Source organism: Brassica napus, chromosome C7, assembly GCF_020379485.1.
Source record: "Brassica napus cultivar Da-Ae chromosome C7, Da-Ae, whole genome shotgun sequence".
NCBI classification, from domain to species: domain Eukaryota; kingdom Viridiplantae; phylum Streptophyta; class Magnoliopsida; order Brassicales; family Brassicaceae; genus Brassica; species Brassica napus.
In genome coordinates, this window is record NC_063450.1 from 21,673,770 (window position 1) to 21,696,049 (window position 22,280).

Here is a 22,280-nt window from a genome sequence, read left to right on the forward strand (position 1 = left end):
CCATAGTAATATAACCCGAATCCTAATATATATGATTACTTTATGGGTTTTATGATGTGATACAAATTAAAACCAAAACTGATGTATTATATCCTAGCATGAACCATGCTTATAATATGAAATTTTTTTTTCTATTATAATATTAATTCAATATTTATTATAATATAAATTAATTATATGGCGTTGAACCCGTCTCATACTTGATAAATGTTTACATTTAATGAAATAGTTGCAAGAAATTGTAATTGTAAATCATAATATATAATTCAATATACCATATAATCAAATAATATTAATGTCAACTAATTTAGTATTGTATTTATCAAATTCAATTATATTAGATTATATTTTAATATTCTAATTTAATATTATATATATTGAATATAAAATGATTTATTATTTTAAATATCTTATTTTAATATTTTTCATTAATAAATTGAAGTATGTTGTAAACTGTATGAATATATGTTATTATTATGTATATGTAATTCTTTCAATTTATAACTTATAAACCAGTCAGTAAATAGATTAAGTTATGTTATATATATATATATATATATATATGATTTACTGTAATAATTTAATAATGAATATGAATTGTGTATATATAAATATTATAGAAATTTTATTTCTTATTCGATAAATCAAAATGAATTAATATTCATATGTAATAAAATTAAAAATAATTACGAATATTATTCTTTAACATAAATATTAAAACAATAAATATCTATATTTTAAATATAAAGAAATTGAAAGATATTTTTAAAATGCAATGTTAGAAAAGAATCAAAGATACTCAATAATATCTTTTGATCTTATTTTAAAAAATATTTAAACAATATGTTGAGATTCTGTGTATATTTAATGCTAACAAAGTTTGTTGTATGCAAAATAATAAAAACTAAATCAATTAAATGGTCCAACCTATACTACTTGCAAGTAGATAAAATTTGCCTATGTTTTAATATTATTGATTGTGTTGCTTTTATTCAATTACAGTAGAACCTATATAAATTAATAATGTTAGGACTTTGAAATTTTATTAATTTATATAGATATTAATTTACAAAAGTTTTCTTATTTAGATTTTTTATTTTAAGATATATTTATTTTAAAATAAGATAAATATTTTATTTTATTGTATAGACATTAATTGTTATCTTTTAAAATTTGACATTTATATTAATTATATATATATGATTTGGTGTATATAATATATATTGCATAGAACTTAAATGTAGTTTTAGATATAATATTACTAAATATCATCAAAACTATATTAAGTGTTAAGAATATATAAAGAAACTTTTATTGTGAATATAAAATAAATAATATAATAATAGGTTCTTACTTATATAAAATATGTACATATATAAATTATTAATTTATGATTTCAATGGGACCATATATTTACATAGAATTTTTTAAAAAAATATTATCTTATTATTTTATCGATTTGTGTCAAATTTTGAACCGGCCCAAGTTGGGACCGACGAAATTTATTAATTTATCGAATATTAATTTATAGAGGTTTTACTGTACTAATATATAAATAAATTTATCATAAGTATATATGTATTTTAGGTTTAAAATGATAAAATAACGTCTAAATATATTGAAGTTTTTATACAAATTAAAGATAAACATTATGATGAATAAAAATAAACTATAAAATATATTGTGAATATTTTGATAACTTCATATATATTAATTATTAATTTGTATATAAATATTTCATAACATTTATTATATTATCAAATTGTATTATGTTTTACTGTAATTCAATTCAAAGTTAGTGAATTTATTATTTAGCGTATTTATGAATATGTTACAAAGAATAATCCAAAAATTTGGAAAGTATGACAGGCTACAGTTTTGTACTGTACACTTTTTTTTATTAATAAGAACATATAAAGCATATCAAATATTTATGTTCCGAAAAGGGTCTTAAAAGACCAAAATCTAAGCAAACGAATGTTGAAAAGACAAAGTAGCATGAGCTCCACAACCTCAACATCAAAACTTTTTTATTTGTCACCAAATTTGACTTAGATAGTTGTTATAACGCAGAATGATGGTGATACAGTATATGCATATATGATGGTCGATTTACAAGAATGTGGAGGAAAGAATCGGAAACTCGTCCTCCCCCTTAAAAGAATCATTACTGTATTTGTTGTTAACTTTGGATGAGTCTTGGAGAATGATTAAGATGATGATGATTGAGCGGATGTATCAGCTGGTTTATCGCTACCCTTAGTAGCATTGGGTTGCTGTCTTAACTTGAACATACCCGTCAGTCCACGTGCCTGGGCAAGTTGTTCAACCTCAGCTAGTCTGCTCTGAAGATCCACAATTTTCTTTTCAATTTCTTCATCTTTTCTTCTCAATTCCTGTAAATGCCCAAAAAGATTCATCAGTCTCAATAACCAAACCTCAACACTATTATTCCTTCTATCTCATTTGTTGTTTTCAACAAACACACAAGTCTGCCCCCGGTTTCTTAACTAGTAGAATCCTACTTGGTTTAACTATTGACAAGAATGTTGCAGATAAATTAATCCTCTGATGCACATATATGCATCCCACTCTCAGTTACTAACTAACAGTATGTAAATCCTGACCAGCACAAGAGAAAATATATTTTAAATGTGGCACAATTTATCTTTACAGAAAGGTGTTACCTCTAGCTCCTGCTTACGCGCTTCCTCTTTTCTAGTTTCTGAGCGTGAACTTCTTTGAACCTCAAAAATAACAACGCCTCCACCCACCTGCTCATATATAATCTATTAGTTCCAGAATAGCATAGAAGAATGAACTCAAGAGCGGCTATATTTTTAATTATATCTGAGTTTGACACCATCTCCCACTACTCAAACCAAAGTGAGACTTCTCATGGAAGAAACTAAGAAAGAATCAGTCACAAGGAGGCAGGCGCCTTATGCTATCAGACAAAACTTACTATGAAAACAAGAGGAACTAAAACAAGGCTACAGTACCGAAAGTAACATCATCATACAGATAATGAGTAAGTGAGACTAAACCATTTCTCATTAATCGACAATGCCATGAAAAGAGTTGTATAAAATAAGCTGTTTAGTGTTTTTTGCTCTAAGTTTTGCTTTCCCTAAACATCTTGAGAAGGTAAAAAAGAACAAATTTTCGTGAGGCCTTTCACATAGACGGGACCATAAGCAAAATTGTGGAACTAATTCATGAGCTAAAAGAATAAGCGAGTGAAAATAGTGAGAGAGAGAGAGAGTACGGCAAAGATGAAGAGCTCTCCAATAAGGTCAACAGCAGCTTGCACAGCCTTGTCCTCGTCCAAGGGACGAATCTCAACATCAGTGGCGTGCCCATATATCCTTCTTTGCATTTGCGTCGTTATTCTATGGTTTCTCTGTTTCACATTTTCAACAAACACATATCAATTTATAGAGAAAACCAAAGAAAAAGATGTTTTAACTTTCAACAATCACTATTATCCAAAACCTAAAAACCAACAAATCCCAGAAACTAATGAGACACGATCAGATTACAAAAGCAAGACGAATGTTTTTTCAGAAAATCAAGATCAGAGCTAAGTTGAAGTAGAAGAAAAAGAGGATTGCAAAGGATCACCTGAGCGAAGTTGATGATAAACTGACGAAACTGGGGATGAACCTTGGCTTGGTGCTTAAGCTGACTAGCTAAGGGCTTACTCACGGTTTTGACCAATAGAGTACCCAGTTTCATCAACGGAAGCACCATCTCTTTTCTTCTTCCCAACTAACAAACTCAGCTGACTAAAGCCTGGTGAGCAAAATTTATGATTCCTTCAATGCACAAAGTTATGATTCGAATTCTTAAGAGGTCAAAGGTTTTTCGAATTCTGCAGGATCTTGATATGATGAAGAAGAAAGAAAGACAAGTCTACTCTGTCTTGTATTTATTTAATATCTATTTGGTTATTTCTCAAATGGAACCCTTCTTCTTCTTCTTCTTTCCCAAGTTCCATTTGTTGACTATTTTATATTTTAGTTTACACCCATTTTGACGGAAACCAAACACTACTTTGCCAAGTAAATGTTTTTTTTTTTAATGATCATATCTTTGATTTGACTTCACTATAGATTTTAGCAGCAATGTTCTAATTCTTCTGATTTGCAACCAAATGGGGTTTGATTCCTTGATAAAGATTAGATTGTGTTAATCAGACCACACAACAAAAATATATAGACTTTCAATCTCCAACAAGTATCCCGAGTTACAAAACAAAAATACATTTGGGGTTGGATTTTTGATAAGATGAATATTCAGACAACTTTTTTATGTAAATATGTTCCTTTCTGTTTCACCACAAAACATAAAACAAAAGTAACATCAAAAGACCGTCTTAGGTCAAGAAGACGAGAACGAAGAGGATGATGAACAAGACGAGCAAGAAACATATCATCATCATCTGCCCTTTCGCTCCTGCTTTCTTCATCACCATCCCCACTTTTTTCTGTACAAAGTGTAGCCTGTTCTTTGTACTGTCCATCTCCGTACCCAGTTCATCTATTATTCTCTCCTGCACCACCCCACACCCAAACAAAACTTTGATGTTTCTCTTCTTTCAAGATGTTTTATCTTTCTTTCTCATATTTTACTAACCTGTGCAACGAGTTCATCATGTATAGTAAGCCCCACTCCTCCAATTCTCTCTACACTTTTACTCAGCTCGTCCAACTCTTCGTCTTGCTGCCTGAAGTTGCCGCAACAAGCTGATTGTCAAGCAAAGAAGAGATTGCAAAATAAATAGACAAAAATGAAAGAGCTTTTACTTTATCAACAGCATTTGCCTATCTGACTCTGACTGCACAAAACCGTCATCGTCTCTTCCTCCATACTGATCGTATCTACTTGCTTCACTCGAGTTTGGCATTCTCATTAGCTCTCTCCGCACTTCACTTGCATTGCCAGCTCCAGCACTACCCTTACCAGCTAGCACACCAGTCTTCACATTCCGCACCTATCGTAATTGTCTCGCACATGTCAACTTATGCCACTCTCTAAAGCAGTAGTATGATTCATAACAACTTATACCTGTGTCCTAGCGTTACTAGTCCATCTCCTCCGTCTTTCAAGCTCAGCTTCATCAATTCCATACAAGGCAGGATCTTTTGCTGCTACGTTAACCGCTTTTTCCAGCTCATCTACCTTCCTATCAGTAAAAACAGCTTCAATAGCCATGGAAATGACTCTAATTTGAAAACTTCTTCTACTAAACAAGAGCCTATACATTGTACAAGGTGAGCTAGTAGTGTTAGTGATTGAGTAAATACAAGTACCTGCCACTCAATGCTTCCACAGTTAGCAAGAAGCTCCTTGGTGACATGAACTTGATCCCCCATGCCTGGAGAGATACGCTCCCATTTGTGGAATGCAGATTGCAGCTTATCAATCTAACAAAAGCATCATCCATTACCAAACATCAATCAATGTCCTTAGAATCTAACCCAAAGAAACAGCTTACAGAATCCTGAATCTCTTCTTTAACAATGTAGAAAGGATCTTGCGCTGAAGACATTGCGTAATCGAAGGATGGGTGGGTCGAGCTGATTGAGCAATACAATCAAATCCCAGATTCTAACAATTGGGACGATGATCAACTCGGAAGATCTCAAGGTTGAAACTTTCTATGGTAGAATTATCAGATCGATGCTAAACCTTTGAAAGAAAGAAAAATTGCGTTTAGAAACGACATGGGATAGTGTAAGAGGAGGATTGAAGGAGGGGTTGCTTGCTTACCTGGGAGGAGGAGATTAATCGGAAGACGGAGGCGGTGCAGATCGAGTAAGCAGAAAGAACGGCGGTGGAAGTAAATCTGCTCTGACACAGCGAAAAGCACCACCTCCTGCTGCTGCTGCTGCGGTTTGGGTTATTGGCGGAGGAGGATCTACAGACTGCTTAACTTTGGGCCTACCTGGAGAAGATCACAAAGCCCAATAACTAACCGTAAAAGCCTTAATTTGTTTTGTTTTAACAGCAAAATTATTGAGAGGGTTCATGTATACAGAAGGTCGTTAAAAACAAATTTTGATACCATTTTGATTGATCGCTGTTGTTGTTGTTTTTTTTTTTTTTTGTTGTTGTTTACTGTGAAAAATAATAAAGTTCTCAAGGAAAAGCAATTGTAATTTCTAGCAAGTATTAGAATTCTACGCAGTAATACTGTATTTTGTATTTTGGAGACTAGTGCGTTTTACCATATTTTAGGTACACATTTTCGGATTCACTATCAACATTTTAGAATACTTTGTTTACTAGAACTCTTTTTAAGAATATTATTTTTATTTAAAATTATTTTGCTTGAAAGTGTATACAATTATTGGTGGACATGCATTTTAAACCCTTTTATTTTAAACGTTTTATGACGTTGGATGTCAACACTTCCATTTCAGGATTTAGTGGAACGATGCAATTGGAAAAGGGCTTTTGAGTCCTGAAGAACTTTAAAACGTTTTAAATGACCCAATAATAGAGGATGAAATGGGTTACGTGAGTGTAAAAAGCAATGACGTCAAAGTGAACTAATTTGTTGGCTTGGTGCTAACGTATACCGACTTTTCTACCGTCCAGGAGAAGAAGATGGTTCTTTGTGGGGGATCTTCTAGTATTTCTTTTTATTGTGTGCATTATTAATAAGGCTCCATTGCGTAGTGGTGGGCGCAAGGTGAGTACTTGTTTTTTTACGTATACTTGATACATGATTTGCTTTGAACGAGTAATGAATTTTTTGACTTGTATTTGATTTGTCGGAAATAAAATACTTGTTATTTCGAATATTTGTCCAAAAATATGTTATTTGCAATTTACTTACCTTGTTCGAGTATTTACTACTTACAAGTACTTATTAATTATTTAGATATATTTTCAAGTTTCTACGAATTACTTGATAGATAATAATCTATGAGACAAGGTTATGAAAGTTAGTTTTATTTACTCGACTTGTTAAAAAAACGAAAGTTATTATAAATAAAATATTTGCACCTAATATAAAAAGAAGAAGAAACTTAATACATATATTTCAATATGAAAGTATTGTTTACTTCTTACAATAAATAAATATCTGTTTAGGGCTTTGGTTTTTATGGTTTCGTTATCATTTTATCAGTCGTAAAACAAGTAATGAGTAATATCAAGGTGAGTCATAACTTTTTTTGTAATACTTGTTATTTGCCTTATACTTGCAAGTACAAAACTCAATGACTTGATACTTGCCTTGGCAACGACGAGTACTTGAAAAAATAAGGCGAATACTGATCAAGTAACGGATATAAGACAAGTAACGAGTATTTGTGCCCAGCCCTACCACTACGCGGAAAATTCTGACTACAACATTCGCGTGAAAATCCTTTTAATTATTCTAATGGTTTAAAAGAGAGACTCAACTACTTCTCACAAAATCACGTCTCATAATACCACTCTCAGCTAAGATTTACCAATTCAAAACTATGATAAGATCCGGTGTATTACTGATTACATGATTACATTAGACTTCTCTCTGTTCTATTGTGTTTGGAAATTTTGAAATTATCGAAATTTACCATATATGATTCAAAAGATTTTGATCGCAAAAGTATACCCAAACTTGAATCAAATGCAAAAGTAACCCAAAAGCCTTGCGAAATTACAGTCATCCTCTTGTGACCAAACAAAAAAACAGAATTCTGTTTACATATATAGCCCCAGAAAGTCTTCTGAGTCTTCTGAGATGTTATACGTCGTCCAAAGAAGTCTTCTGGTATAGTTGATCTTAAAAATAATTTATAAATTCTGTAAAAAGTATTTTGATAAGTGAAAAATTAAAATCATGTAATTATAAATAGTTTTAAGTGATATAAATTAAGATATAATAAAATTAAATTGTTTTCAACATAGATGAGTGAAAGTAGTAAATCATGATATTCTTTGGTCTAGGGTTTGACAACATATATTGTAGTATTGTATGTATTCCTAGGGTTATATTTTGGAAAGCTTATATGTTTTTTTGAAAAATAAAATTTTTACCTACATGCGATTATTTATGTGTATAGTAAACATTTTTAAGTTTAATTTGATTTTATGAAGTGTTTTGTTAGTTAATTTAGTTTAGGGGTTGTGTTTAGGGTCTAGACGACTTCCATGTAAGTCGTCTGGTGAATTTAAACTAGACGACTTAGAGAAAAGTCGTCCATACCGGACCGAACCTTTAATTTTACCAATGTACTTTTAAACTTAACCGGTTTACCGGACATTTAAATACTATTTTTTAACTTTTTCACAACTTTTCGAAACACTAGCGCCGTTTCTCTCCAAAGGCGATTACGAAGGCGACGCTCTGATTTCTCACCGCCGGTAATCTCTCGTATTCCATCGTTCTCTCCGCCGGTAACCTCTCGTATTCCGTCATTCTCACCGCCGGTAATCTTTTCTCTTTCGACGAATCTTGTTTCTCCTTCATGTCGTAGAGTATTTTAGTAGTTTAAACTGATCATCTGCTTCCTTTTTTCAGATCTGAAACCGCATCTCGTTGAACTCCGCCGCGGGTAAGTTATTTCTCTTGTCTTAAGGCGTTTAGCCGCCGTAAAACCCTAAAAATCGTAGTCTTGATTCTTCTTTTCCCGTCAATTTTTGCTGATCTGTCACCGCTGGTGTCGTAGGAGACCATATCTTCTCCGATTGTAAGTCATCCATCTTTTAAAGAAACAGTTTTTCTATTTATTCAGATCTGCATGCTTAACAAGATTTTGAGATCTGTAGACGACGATTGTTGTAGTGTAATACTGAAAGATAATTCAGACGACTTCCAGGAAGTCTTCTACGAAGTCTTACACTCTGGAAGTCTTCCAGATGACTTAAGACTTCATAGAAGACGTCTGGGTGACTCAATTATAAATCTTCTGCGAAGTCTTTTCTGAAAGACTTTGTAGACGACTTAATTTAAAGTTTTCTGTGAAGTCTTTTCTGGAAGACCTCAGTCTTTGCTAATCCGTCAAATATCTAAGTTGATATCTTTTATTTACTGCAGATAGCGTGATCAAATTTGTTCAAAAGGACTTTGGTGAAATATTTCCACGATGGGACTTTGATGTAGAGGACTCGGCCGCGGGGAACATAATCAAAGCCATGTTTAATGCGAAACTTAGATGGAAGTGGACCATGGATTGCTGGGAAGGAAGTGAGTGCAGCGGAGATAGAGAGTGGTGTGAAGGAAAAAAGTGGAAGACCTCGGAAGAAACCTCGTAAATAGACTCGTAAAGAGAAAGTCTGTTGAGGCGTGTGCAGAGGCTAGTAAAGTGTCTCCTACAGAGGCTCGTTCAGAGGCTTTTACGACTGTTGGTGGTATGACCAAAAAGCAGATTGAAAAAAGCTTCAGGGACATAGATGATGTCATGAGGGATGGGTTTGGGATGTGCCTTAAGGAGATCAAGTTGTTGTGGGATATGATGGAAGTTATGGAGAAGAAGGTGGGAATCACCAAAAAAGGGACTACATCTAATGATCTTCAAATCACAGCTTCAAGTCCGCCTAAACGTGGGCACGAACCCGAGGTTAGTAACAAAACCTCTCCCAAATTCACAGAGAAGAGAATCACTAGGCAAAGTGTTAGGAATAATGACTGATGTGCTTTGTTTCTTGTGTGTGCATGGATGAACCATTGTATGTCATAACATGTGTGAATTGGATCTTTGGTTATTATTTAATGTGTGAATTGGATCTTTGGTTAATATTTTATTTGATGTGTGAATTGAATATTTGGTTAATATTTTATAAAACCATCTTGTACATCAAAATTGCAGAGTGAAAGCGTGAATGGAGTGAAAGGAGAACATAATGACGCCCAAGAACCGAGTTCCTCGAAAGAGCTGAGTCTTGTGATAGCAAAGGAGCCCGAGGTGAAACCTCTAGAATAGAGTGGTGAACCTAGTGTTCTTGTATTGGACAAAGGAGTGCCCATTGTTTCAGATGTACAACAGGGGGAAGCTCAGACAAAGAGGTTAAGGCTATGGAATATGTTCGTGGAAAGAGTGAGCGAGAAAGGAAACTTGCTGTCTCACATCAATCTCTTTTTAAGGGAAACAACACTACCAAACTGATCATTCCAAACAAAAGGGTTTGCCAAGGCTATAATTCTTTTGCACCCGTTGACAAGAAGATGTCGAAGGTACTCACTGACTGGGTGAAACTTGATCCGTAAGTGAGAGAATGTCCCATAATGGCTTCCTTTAGCCTACAAAAATGTTTGTTTATCTATATTTTGTGTTTACAGTTATTATAAAACACCTCTGGACAAAAAACCACGTAGATGTCCAAGTCAGTTTTATCACATCTCTGAATCCCCTTAGCATGGCTGAACTACGGGGTAAGTCTTCTGATATTTACTTACCAGTAAGTCTTTTGTTATGTCTTCTTTAGAAGACTTAACATACGACTTACGGCTAAGTCGTCTCATAAGTCTTCTGATAAGACTCTCTGACTTGTATTGTTTTATATGCAGCATATGAATGCTTTTATTAATTTACTGAGGCAACAATACCAAGATAATCCACAACATTTCAGGAGCGAGAAAATGTGCTTTCTTGATCATGCATTTTCTCGGCAGTAGTCCCACAAGTACCCATAATTTAAGAGCGACAAGGGCGATGTCAACGGTTTAGGAAGAAGACTCCCTGGTGGGGCGTGGAATTATCATGCAGACATAGTACCAACATTTTGCCAATCTATGAAGATTTGGGGGTTGGATGTTAATGATATTTATGCGCCAGTAAACTTCAGGAATGAGCATTGGATTGCTATATGGATCTCGATCCCTAAGAAGCACATAGTCGTCTGGGACATCATTATATCACATATTAGCTGTGAAGATCTCGATGTGGTAATGCAGCCTTTTGTCACAATGGTCCATTATCTGCTTGTTGAGTGCTCTAGCTCTGATGAACAACGTGTCCAACACACACTGGAGCCATACACATATGAGAGAGTTACCATTGGAGTACCTCAGTGCCAAGCTGGTGATTGTGGCGTGTTCACTCTGAAGTACATCAGAGTGAACACGCCATTATCTGCTTGTTGAGTGCTCTAGCTCTGATGAACAACGTGTCCAACACACACTGGGGCCATACACATATGAGAGAGTTACCATTGGAGTACCTCAGTGCCAAGCTGGTGATTGTGGCGTGTTCACTCTGAAGTACATCGAATGTCATGCTCTTGGGATGTCATTTCCTCCAGAGTCTTGCAATAAGAACGAGAAGGCTATAAGGGAGAAGATGGCGTTGGATATATTTAAGTAGACTCCTGGATGTCATTCAAAAGAGAACGAAGACAATGATGAGACATGGGAACTTATGACGAGCAAGGCTAATGATGTATGATGTTTTATTTGTACTTGAATTGTGCTTTTGTATGATAGATTAGGAAAGATGTTGTTTTTTGTAACACGATCAGGATATGATGTAGTTTTTTGTAACCTATCCTCCTACCAAACTACATTTCGTAGGAAATTAGTTTGGTAGTGCAGTAACCTTTCGAATAATCTAATTTAATGGTGGACTTGTTGTCTTTTTAAGTTGCAATTTTACAATAAAAAGGGAAACTTCATAACACATATAAGTTCAAAACACATATAAATTCATATCACATAAACCCATAACACATAAATTCTTAATACAGAGAAGTTGATACACAGATAAGTTCATAACATAAAGTCATAACATATAAGAAGATATATATTCTTCTGGACGGCTAATCAGAAGGAGTTAAGTCTTCCGGACGACTAGTAATAAGGTCTTCGAAGAGTTTAGTCTTCTAGACGACTAACAAGAAGGTCGTCCACGTCAGTTCTTACATTGTGGACGCGTATGGCCAGTTTCTTTGCAGACCGAACACCTATAAACCATGTGTAGCTTCTGGGGTGTGCGTCCTCTCATCCTAGATAGCTCCAACCAAGATTTTCACCTTGATTTCTTCTGTCTCCCCGGACCACGCTTTACTTCCGGAGGAAAGCATGTGTGTGCCTCAACTTGTTATCCAACACAAGGATATATACTCTCTGAGTATCTTGCAAACAAAGTATCATTTGAGTAGACCAGGCATACAAGTGTGGAGATATGCAAACCAACATATGATCCAGCTGCTATAGCATGAGAGCAAGGTATTTTCTTGACTGCATAGATACCACAATCACACTTTTGATGTTCCAAATCAACAACACAGTCTTTTTTCCACCTTTCACAAAGAATCGCCATCCATCAATTTGTTGGACAGACATCGTATCTGCTATCTCCGATCGAACAACAAGTAAGTATTCAACCCCCCCCCCCCCCCGACTATGTTGAGTTGTGAGACTCAAAGCATCTTCTCTCCTTTTCCAAAAACACCCTGATAACTTGTCCCTTATGAACTCCCACAGGAATTGAATCGGAAATCCTCTAGCTCGCTTCATTGCAGAATTAATAGATTCAGCGATGTTGCTCTTTTTTATGTTGTACCGGTCTCCCTGACAATGAACCCTTGACTACAGGGTCATGTCGGCATTCTCCAAATACGTTGCAAGTTCCGAGTTTGCACTCTTTATCTCATCCATGTAACGGTAAAAATCGTAAAGTGTATGAGCATAAGCAGCACCTTTCACCAAGTACAAGAGATGCTTCCCTTTATACTTTTGGACAATGTTCTGTTGAAGGTGATAATAACATATTCCTCAGGTAGCCCAAGGAAACACCTTATCACACACACTCTTAATGGACGCGTGCCGGTCGGAGACTATCACCAGAGGATACTCATCAGATACACAACTCGCCAATTTTGTGAAAAACCATTCCCAAGATTCATCATTTTCATCATCTACGATCCCAAAAGTCAATGGAAATATCTGAAAATTACCATGCGGCTGCAACTAACATAAACAGTCATACTTCCCACTTAGGTGAGTCCCATCCACCAAAATAACCCTTCTCTGATACTGAAAACCTCGGATAGAAGCTCCAAATGAGAGAAATAGATACTTAAATATATTCGGAGAATCAAGTTCTATACCAGTGACTAAACCCGGATTTGCTGCTTTGATTTGCTTCAAATATAAAGGCAGTCGTTCATACCCATCTTCCGCTGATCCTCTCACCAATTCTTGCGCATATAATAAGGCTTTGTATGAAGTGGTGTAATCAAGTGTCATGCCAAACATGTTCTTCATTGCATCTTTGATATGCTGCGGATTCAACCCATCAATGATTCCAACACGATCTATGAAAAGCCTACCAATATACTTCAGAGTACAGTGTTTCCGCTGAGCGATTCTGTCTGCCACAGAACATGTATGCATTTCCACATACTTGGTTACCCAAAACGTGCTTGCCCCATATTTCACACTCGCTTTTAGCTTCCATCCACAACCATTAACACGACATGTTTCCAAAAGGAGAGTTTTCATTGACAGAAAAACTTACGCTACACCGCTGTCAACCGCATATCTGAAATCAGTGCATCCATACTAGCAAAACTCTGGTTGACATAGAACTTGTTAGCATTCGATTTTCCTCCTTCACTAGCATATGTCCCTTTGAAATCTTCAAAACACATATCATCATCTTCTTCCTCATCCTCATCTTTAACCTTTCGAAAAATTCACAGACGATTTCCATTTGACTGGATTGTGTCATAAATTTGAGTTACACATAAGTCGTCCAGTTGAAAGCCAAAAAAATCAATATTTTATTATAACTAGACGACTTTCATGTAAGTCGTTTCAGGTTAGATTTGCAGTTGGAAAATAAAACATATTTTCTAGATGACTTATTTGAAAGTCGTCCGGTCGACGACATATACGAAAGTCGTCCAAGATAAGCAAGGTTTGACCAGAATCTCGGAATAAAAACTTGGACGACTTTCGTGTAAGTCGTTGACCGAACGACTTTCGTGTAACTCGTATAGAATAAATTAAACTTTTAAGTTTTATTTTCCAATTGCAAAATTAACCTGAAACGACTTACGTGGAAGTCGTTTAGTTTTAATAAAATATTGATTTTTTGGTTTTCTACTGGACGACTTACAAGAAGTCAAATTTCTGACACATTCCGGTCAAATGCAAAACTAACATGTTTATCCTAGACGACTTACATGGAAGTCGTCCCTGGGTTTCTCGAGTTTTTTTAAACAAACAAAAATGGACGACTTCAGTATAAGTCGTCTCAAAAAAACACATTTAAAAGTCAATTGCAAAACTAACTTCTGCATTGACCAGAAGACTTCCATGTAAGTCTTCTACAGCCAGAAGACTTACCCGGAAGTCTTCTAAGCAAACAAATCTGGATAAAATCTTGATTTCATACCTTAAATTAGTGAGATAACTTCCTTAGCACACAGAAGTCTTTTCCAAGCACACATAAGCTCAAACGAAAGTAACCCACCGAGAATCATAACCTTCAATTGCTTTATGAACCATAAAAAAATTAGAATCAAAATTTTGGGGGTTTTGGATGAATATGGAGAGAAAGTAAATAGATGTTGTTTTTAGTTCATAAGAATTGAGAAAAAAAGTGTAAATCGATTTTTAGGTGCATTAAGAGCTTCAAATTGGTTTTTCATGGTGGTTGGTGTATTGATATCAACAACAATATTGTGAATACTTGAGGAAGATAAGGGTGATAGAGTAAAATATTCATTTTCGAAAAGAAAAAAAAAATGATGACATTTTCGTGAATAATCTGAACTTGAGAGTGGAAGAAGCAAGTTAAAGTTCCAAAAAAACATGGATTAGTTTTGTATTTGACTTCAAGTTTTGAGTTATATTTGCAAAAAAAACCCAATTATCTTTTGAATATATACAACAATATGATTCGATTACCAACATTGAGTTGGTTTAGTAATTACTACTATATAAAAGCAGCTAAATTGGAGCTCTTTAAGCACTGCCACATGAGAACAAATATTCTTAGCCAATGAAACATACATGTCATCCCGGACTGGGCTTGAAAAAAAAAATTAAGTTAGGTTCCCAGCCCATTTAAACCATTTCGCAGCCAAATATGTTAATATGATAAGAGACGGTTCGGGTTATATTGCTTTATCGATCCTGTTTCATCATCCCTAACCCTAAGCGCCGTCTCAGACCCTTTGTCGATTCTCTTTCTCTGATAAGAGGTGGCTTAATGTATTATCAGGCCACCCACCTGAAACTAATCCAGCATCTATAACCTGCTCGCTCCTTCCCTACGTCTCTCGACGGTGTCGTTGTTGCTGTGACGTTTTATGTTCACCACCCCTCTGGCCAGTCAACGGCATAACAGTTTGGGGTTGCATTCAATCGACATAATCACCCTTCTCATTAACGCCATTGATCCAGAGACCACAACCTCCACTACGCCGCATTCATGACAACCCCTTCTTCCTCCATGTTTAGTGAATCTAGACCTATAAATATGAGAGCAGGCTTCGTTGATATGCATCACTTGCTCCCTCTCAAACATTATAATCCTTATAGAATCACTAATCAGCGATGGCAACCTCCTTCGTTTTCATCGTCGATTGGAAAGCCGGCCGCTGTAACAACGTCGTTGAAGTCCGTTTGTTGAGGTTTTCGGAGGCATGTAATGACAAAGTTGATAAGCCGCCGAAACAAAGCATCTATTGGTAAGCGTACAGCTCTAAAACTTTGCATAAATAAACTATTGTGTGATGTTCATTCTCTCAAATTTAAAACAGGTAATCGCGATATAGGGTACAACCATACAAATGTTGAGAACCGCGGGGAAAGCAAGCTCCCCGTTCATCTCCGATGTTTCCAATGTTGTGGGCATCACTTATACGATTTCAGTTTCGATTGACACCATTCATTTAACTTCAAAGCATCAGACCATTACCATTTCCTGAATCTTCAATGAACGTCAGCTTCGTCCAATCCCAGACTTTGGTGATGATGTGAGTTTTCTAGAACACTGCCCACAACATCATTATTTTACCTAGGATATAACGATGTCTGTTTCTTTGAAATCAGGGAAGCAACGGACTCGGAGACAATATACACAGAGCAACTTCACTTACATCCACGCTGAGTCTTGGACACGCCCACAATGCTAATGAGCCATATGTGGACCCGGTGGCTATACATACACTAAGACTGCTCCCACCAAGTAGCAATGCATCTAAGAAGGCACACAGCGGTTAGCTTCAAGAGGATACAATCTCCTTTTGAATTTATTTAGTTTCTCCTATGTCTCCCAGTCAATTTACTTTAAATATAAGCATATTTCCTACTTAATCAAATATGAGGTTGGTTTGACGGCTAATCAGTCATACATTTATTGTCATAATCAAATACTATTTGCTTCTAATATCTATTGGAAGTGTCACAAATGACTAACTTTGGCCTACCAGTAAATGTATTTTCTTTATCAAATTTGAAAGTCAAAGACTTAGATCAATCACTAGCCGTATTCCTTAGTAATCATTATGAATGATATCCTTTTTTATTATTTGAGGAGCATTTTAAACAATTAACCTTATCACCATGTGTGATTAACAAAAATGTCATTTCCTATGTGTCATCATAAGAATCATTCTCACACTCTTTATTAAATAGCCTTCTATTGCCTAGACTAATTACATATAATGTCATTTCTCATTAAATTTAATAATATGAAGAGATTATATTACTATACTATATGAGTTGTGATTGCATTAATAAAAACGTAGACAATACCCGAGATAACTATTGCGTGGAAACATAAGTAAGCTAAATTTCGTTCTTCTATTGGTCAAAGCGAGACGTAACCGATGGTTATGCCTACAACATTATCTCTCTTTGATCAGTGAGAAGAAGCCTTGCATATATAACATGAAACATTTCAAGGTATAGTTACTCACTTCAATGGATTTTAATAATTATCGAACAAAACATATATAGCCACAAAATGAATGGCAAAATATAGTTATCTATATTTTTAGCATAATATTAGTGGATTGAGCGATGTGTATGCTTCATTATTTTACAAATTTTTAGTATAATATTAGTGGATTCTTCGATGTGTATGATGTATTATTTCATAGAAGCTATCATACATAATTTTTTTTTTAATAAAAATTGTTGGGATTTTGACTATATATATACGATTCATGTTTTATAAGATTCATGTTCTTTACGATTCATAAATAAAACATGACCTTTTTTGGGACTGGAAAATATAAACGAATCAGAATTACGTTCTTCTATAAAACTTCCTTATGTGACATTTATTTTGATTAATATTTTTGGATTATTATGGGATACATGAAATTTATTTTTGGAATTTATTTTAACAGCATCAATATAAACGTTTTTATATTGTAAAATCAAAATGTTGTCTATAAAAAATCTATTGAATATCTTGCGTGATTGTAAAATACATTCAAAAAGGAATTTCATATTAAATTTTTTCAATCCCTTAAATTTTGCAACAAGATTTTTTGATTTTGAAATTATATTAAATGGTAACAGACATTAAATTTGGTAATTTATATCATTCATCTCTGATTAAGTTTAAAGTCAAATATCATTTTATTATGGATTTCCTTTATTTTTCCTCCTTGCATGTAAGACTTTCTATAATTGTCTGGAAATCTAGGATTATAATGTTATGCGAAATTAATAGGATTATCTGATATTTATAGTCACAAATGATAGGGTTTTGACTATATATACGATTCATATTGTTATAATTTGAATATTCTTTACGATTTATGAATGATACATGATATTTTTTAGGGTCTGGAATGTATAAACGATTCATAATTATGTTCTTCTATAATTATTTGGTTTGTGGCATTTATTTTGGTTTATTTAGAGACAATTATATATGTGAGTAAAATTTAATTTGAAACTGGAAAATATAAAAAAATTTATATTGTAAAATCAAAGTGTCATATATAAAAAATTTATAAGCAATCTTGAGTGATTGTAAAATATATTCAAAAATTGGTGAAACTGTATTAAAAATTTCTGGGCTATCCCTTAATTTTGATTACAAGACTTTTTGAGTACGTAATTAACATAAATGTTGACAGAACATTAAATTTGGAAATTTAATTTTTTCCGGTTCAGTTTAAGGAATATGTCATTCTTAATGTAGACTTCCTTAATCTTTTCCCTATTCATATATTACTTTATATACTTGTTGAATCCAATAAACAAAAATGTAGGTATTTAGAGGTCACGCGTTTCATTTCTGTTGAAAGATTTGGAAATTTTGATAAAGAAAAACTTTTGAGATTTATAGATGATAGATATAAACTCGAGACCTCTAAATAATTAAATAAAATGACTAGATTATCAAATGTTTACATATAGTCCTGTGATTCCGGTGCGTTGGTCGGTACTCGGTAATCCCAATAAGCACCCACTATCACTACCTGGTCACATGCTAATTCAGTATTTCCAGTAATTAAACTTTATTTATACAACCGTCTAACACAAAATAACTCAAAAGAAAACAAATATTTTCCCATTTCTTTATTGATTTAAATTACTAAATTTTATGTAACACAGCACGTCGAAAGGAAATAAAAAACGTGCTGATTTTTATCAGAATAATATAGTGATGACAAAAAGTCAGCGTGAATCATGTGATACGGTATAAAGACACTGTCCTATGACTAAGTCTACTCTCACCCGGTGACGTAGATCTGCATCAGCCAACGTTTGCTATGACGCACATCCTCACGTAACATCGTTGACGCAAGATGTTCCTTTCTCTCTTTATATATATAACATTAAACCTTCCCATTCATTACTGGCATATTTAAAGCATATTTGAAAAAATGCAAGGAACAATTTCTTGTTCAAGGCACTATCCTATGATCCCCGCAGCGGAATCTATGCGGCCGCTGCCGCTTAGAACACAGGGAAACGGTGAGAGCGTTCGGACGTTGGTGGAGGAGAACGCGGTTATGGTAATTGGACGGAAAGGATGTTGTATGTGCCTCGTTGTGAAGAGGCTGCTCTTTGGACTTGGAGTAAATCCGGCGGTTCTTGAGATCGATGAGAAGAGGGAAGTGGAAGTTATGAGTGAACTAGAGAAGATTGGCGTCAAAGGCGGCAGAGAAACGGTGATGTTACCGGCGGTTTATATAGGAGGGATGTTGTTTGGAGGGTTAGATAGGGTTATGGCAACTCATATCTCCGGTGAGTTGGTTCCAATTCTTAAGGAGGTCGGAGCTTTGTGGCTGTGAATATATCAAATGAAATCTTAAACTTATGTTAATCTTGATTCGGTAAATAATTAATTCATTTTTACGTTTTATTAACGAATTAATGTTTTTCCTTTACATAATCTGGATAAAAAACAAAGAATGGTTCTAGAGTTGAGAAAGTTACAAGAATATGTATTCATTAAATTATACAAAAACGTCAGTAATATTTCTCCGTTGCGACTTGGGCTAGTTTACAAAAAAATAGTGACAGTGTCATATATATGCTGTAATAAGCTCTACGTGTAATATATAGTCCAATTGACAACACAACATATAATAATTATATATATAATCATTAATAGACAAAACATATGACGTGCCATTTTGAATTTTCAAAACAAGAAATAAATGTGCTTATGGGATGGAATATTATGAGCTGTGTCCTTCTTTTTTTTTAACACAAACTTACTTTTATTCATAATCAAACTTTTTCACTACAATAACAAGAGAGAATTATACATCCTCTTTGGTCATAAGCATAACATACAACACATAAATAGTCTAAGAAAGATAAGTCTTCAACTGAAGATGACAGCGAATTCGAGACGAAGCTTGAATGCGTCGAGTGAGCCTTCACGACAAAGTCGGACAGCTGGAGAATAGTCACATAATGTGACGTTGAGGTCCAGACCTCATCTACGAGAACTACCGAAGTAGTCTCGGTTGCATCTTCAGATTTCGTGGAGATCGCTACGCAAGATGACAAACCGATGAGGGAACTGAAGCAAACACTCAGCAACGACAACAAAACCGAGGAGGAGGAACGAAGGATAACCAATCCCGGTGAACCCACCGGCAAAATTTTCCCAAAGGATAAATATGATCGTGTAATACGAGAAGGATAGATCCTGTTGAAATCACAGGAACTCAAACTGACCCCACCACTAGCTAATCTTAATCGTTGGATAACTCTTTCTTCTATATATCTGAGACTTTTCCAATATCTTGGGTTGACAGGTTCAAAAACGCATATGGGACAGGCCCAAACATAATCAGTTGTTACCTCAGGAGACGCTGTCATTCTGGCACGGGGTACGAAGGATACGAAGTCGCCGGCAAAGCTCCGACGAAGAGGACATGAAGCACTGTCGATGATTAACGGAGGGGAGGAGAGCATCACTTTTCGGTATGAAGGAAGTGAAATGATACCGAAGTAACTCGGAACTGAACTGGTGATGCTTCGTGATCTGCCGTCAGTCTGATGAAGAGGAGCAACCCGCAGTGGTTTGTGGGACTCAAGCCTCCCCGGAGACGAGGAGGTTGATCTCGTCGGTTGAAATTGCGGCTCCGTATAGCGTTTAAAGGCTTGGTCTTGACGGCAAACAGAGAGAGGTACGACGGGGTTTGAACCCGAAGACCAGAGCTTAGCGGCGGTGAGAGAACCCTCTCGACTCATCGCTAAGAGAAGGACCTGTCGGAAGGAAAGGACCACCGAAAGAAGCGTAACGAAGAGTCCTCTTCTCCGTCGTAACATTTGTCGGGATCGCCTTCCTCCAAACATCCAAGTGACACGAGTGAATAAACAAAAAACAGAGCAGGAAATCAAGAACGCTATAGTGAAGGAGAAGAGCAGCGTCGTCGATAAGGCCCAGCGCCGGCGAGAAACGCCGTTGCCGGCGCCGAGGGGCATGGATCTCGTTTGTGCCTCGAGCCCCGTGCCTGAGAGAGTCTAGGGTTATAAGCCCCTTATTGTTTTGTGAAACACTTTTTTTTTCTTCTTTGGACTTTCTTTAGGTTTGTTTTTCGTATTATGAGCTGTGTCCACCATTTTTTTTAAAGTAATAATATCAACTCCAAACCGAGAATAAGGATTACATTACAAGCCGACTCGAACAAAATAACTCAATTATAACATCTTCGAACTATCTCCGCTTGATCCATCACCTCGACGTGTTCCAGTAGTCCATTACCAAAATCTCGAGTAGTCAATAACCGTTCTCAACCATTAGCCGGAATCATGAGAAGGTGAAATTCACCTTGTTTTCTCGGATGCTGGGACTTCCCATACCACCTCTATAGTAGTTGGTCTCCGATAAACTTATCACGCTTGTAATCTTCACCATCAATTTAGAACTTCTGGACCATGGAATTTTTTTTGGGGAGATTCACCTGAGAGAACGCCGAGAACGTGACCTATAGAACAATCACCACCATCGTCTAGGAGAGCAAAAATGGGTTCATCACTAAGCTCGGACTAGAGTAGTCTCCAAAACCTGCACAGAAAATCCAATTATACTACCAATGATGCTCAAGTGAACAACGTAGGCACTAAGATGTGTGAGTTAGCCAAATGTTGACACAAGCACTCCAGAGTAAACACCTAAACCGCCATACATAAGCCACTTAACAAGCACCGAGAAGTAGTATTATGTGGCTAGAGAGGCCTCTTTCTACTGACAACAAAGAGGATAATGCTTCGAGACAGGAGATATCCCTGAAAAAGAAGATTGCCGTCTACAACCTGGGAAATTAGTGCGAAAACAAAGCAGGAGAAAATCTCAGTGTTGAGGTTTTACGAGACAGCCGCCTTGGAGCCATGGACGACATCTTTCAAACTGATTTCTTAGCGTCAAACGTCTGAAACAGAGACGGAGCACCATCACCGCCTGCATACTATGCTTCAACACACGTCTGTAAGGGAACCTCTGAAACTCACTCGACTTCAAAGACTAATCACCCATTACTCCAGGACGCCGAAGAGTAACAACATGACCACTGATGAAGCCAAACGCCACCACCACCAGAGTCATGCTGACTGCAAATAAGATGCATCAAACCGATTATTCCCTGCTCAGGGCGAGAAATCAGATAGTAGCTCTGACGACAAGACCATATCTGTTTTTGAAACTTTAAAAAGCTGAATCCAACTACCATAGCCTTCCAACTACCCTAGCCTTCCACTACAGATTCGAGTTGAACCGGTTCGATCCCTTCCAAAACAAGAGAAGCAGTGTCGTGGTTAATTATAAGGCTTAAGACGAATTGCATATAATATGTTAAGCAAAAAGAAATGTTGAGAACTGAATTCAATATACTTTGTAAAACCT

General features: G+C 35.6%; 3 protein-coding genes across 4 annotated transcripts; 1 reads left to right on the plus strand and 2 right to left on the minus strand.

The window, feature by feature from the left end:
• Window positions 1-1,876: 1,876 nt before the first annotated feature.
• LOC106394784 (OPA3-like protein) lies at window positions 1,877-4,002 on the minus strand. The gene is made up of 4 exons (XM_013835342.3): window positions 3,625-4,002; window positions 3,269-3,403; window positions 2,688-2,774; window positions 1,877-2,396 (listed from the first exon to the last, which is right to left on the minus strand). The coding sequence occupies exons 1-4, from the start codon at window positions 3,751-3,753 to the stop codon at window positions 2,211-2,213; spliced, it is 537 nt and encodes a 178-aa protein (XP_013690796.1). The 5' UTR covers window positions 3,754-4,002; the 3' UTR covers window positions 1,877-2,210.
• A 193-nt stretch (window positions 4,003-4,195) lies between these two features.
• Window positions 4,196-5,979, minus strand: LOC106390187 (syntaxin-61). Of its 2 annotated transcripts, XM_013830597.3 has the most exons (7): window positions 5,776-5,979; window positions 5,501-5,694; window positions 5,316-5,429; window positions 5,071-5,184; window positions 4,809-4,996; window positions 4,639-4,729; window positions 4,196-4,555 (listed from the first exon to the last, which is right to left on the minus strand). In XM_013830597.3, the coding sequence occupies exons 2-7, from the start codon at window positions 5,552-5,554 to the stop codon at window positions 4,379-4,381; spliced, it is 738 nt and encodes a 245-aa protein (XP_013686051.1). In that variant the 5' UTR covers window positions 5,555-5,694; window positions 5,776-5,979; the 3' UTR covers window positions 4,196-4,378. The 2 variants fall into 2 exon arrangements, with proteins under 2 accessions (XP_013686051.1, XP_013686053.1); XM_013830599.3 differs by lacking the exon at window positions 5,776-5,979 and having other exon boundaries at window positions 5,071-5,188.
• Window positions 5,980-18,699: 12,720 nt separating this feature from the next.
• Window positions 18,700-19,287, plus strand: LOC106395072 (glutaredoxin-C9-like). Its single transcript, XM_013835601.3, has one exon. The coding sequence runs from the start codon at window positions 18,802-18,804 to the stop codon at window positions 19,210-19,212; it is 411 nt and encodes a 136-aa protein (XP_013691055.1). The 5' UTR covers window positions 18,700-18,801; the 3' UTR covers window positions 19,213-19,287.
• The last annotated feature ends 2,993 nt before the right edge of the window (window positions 19,288-22,280 follow it).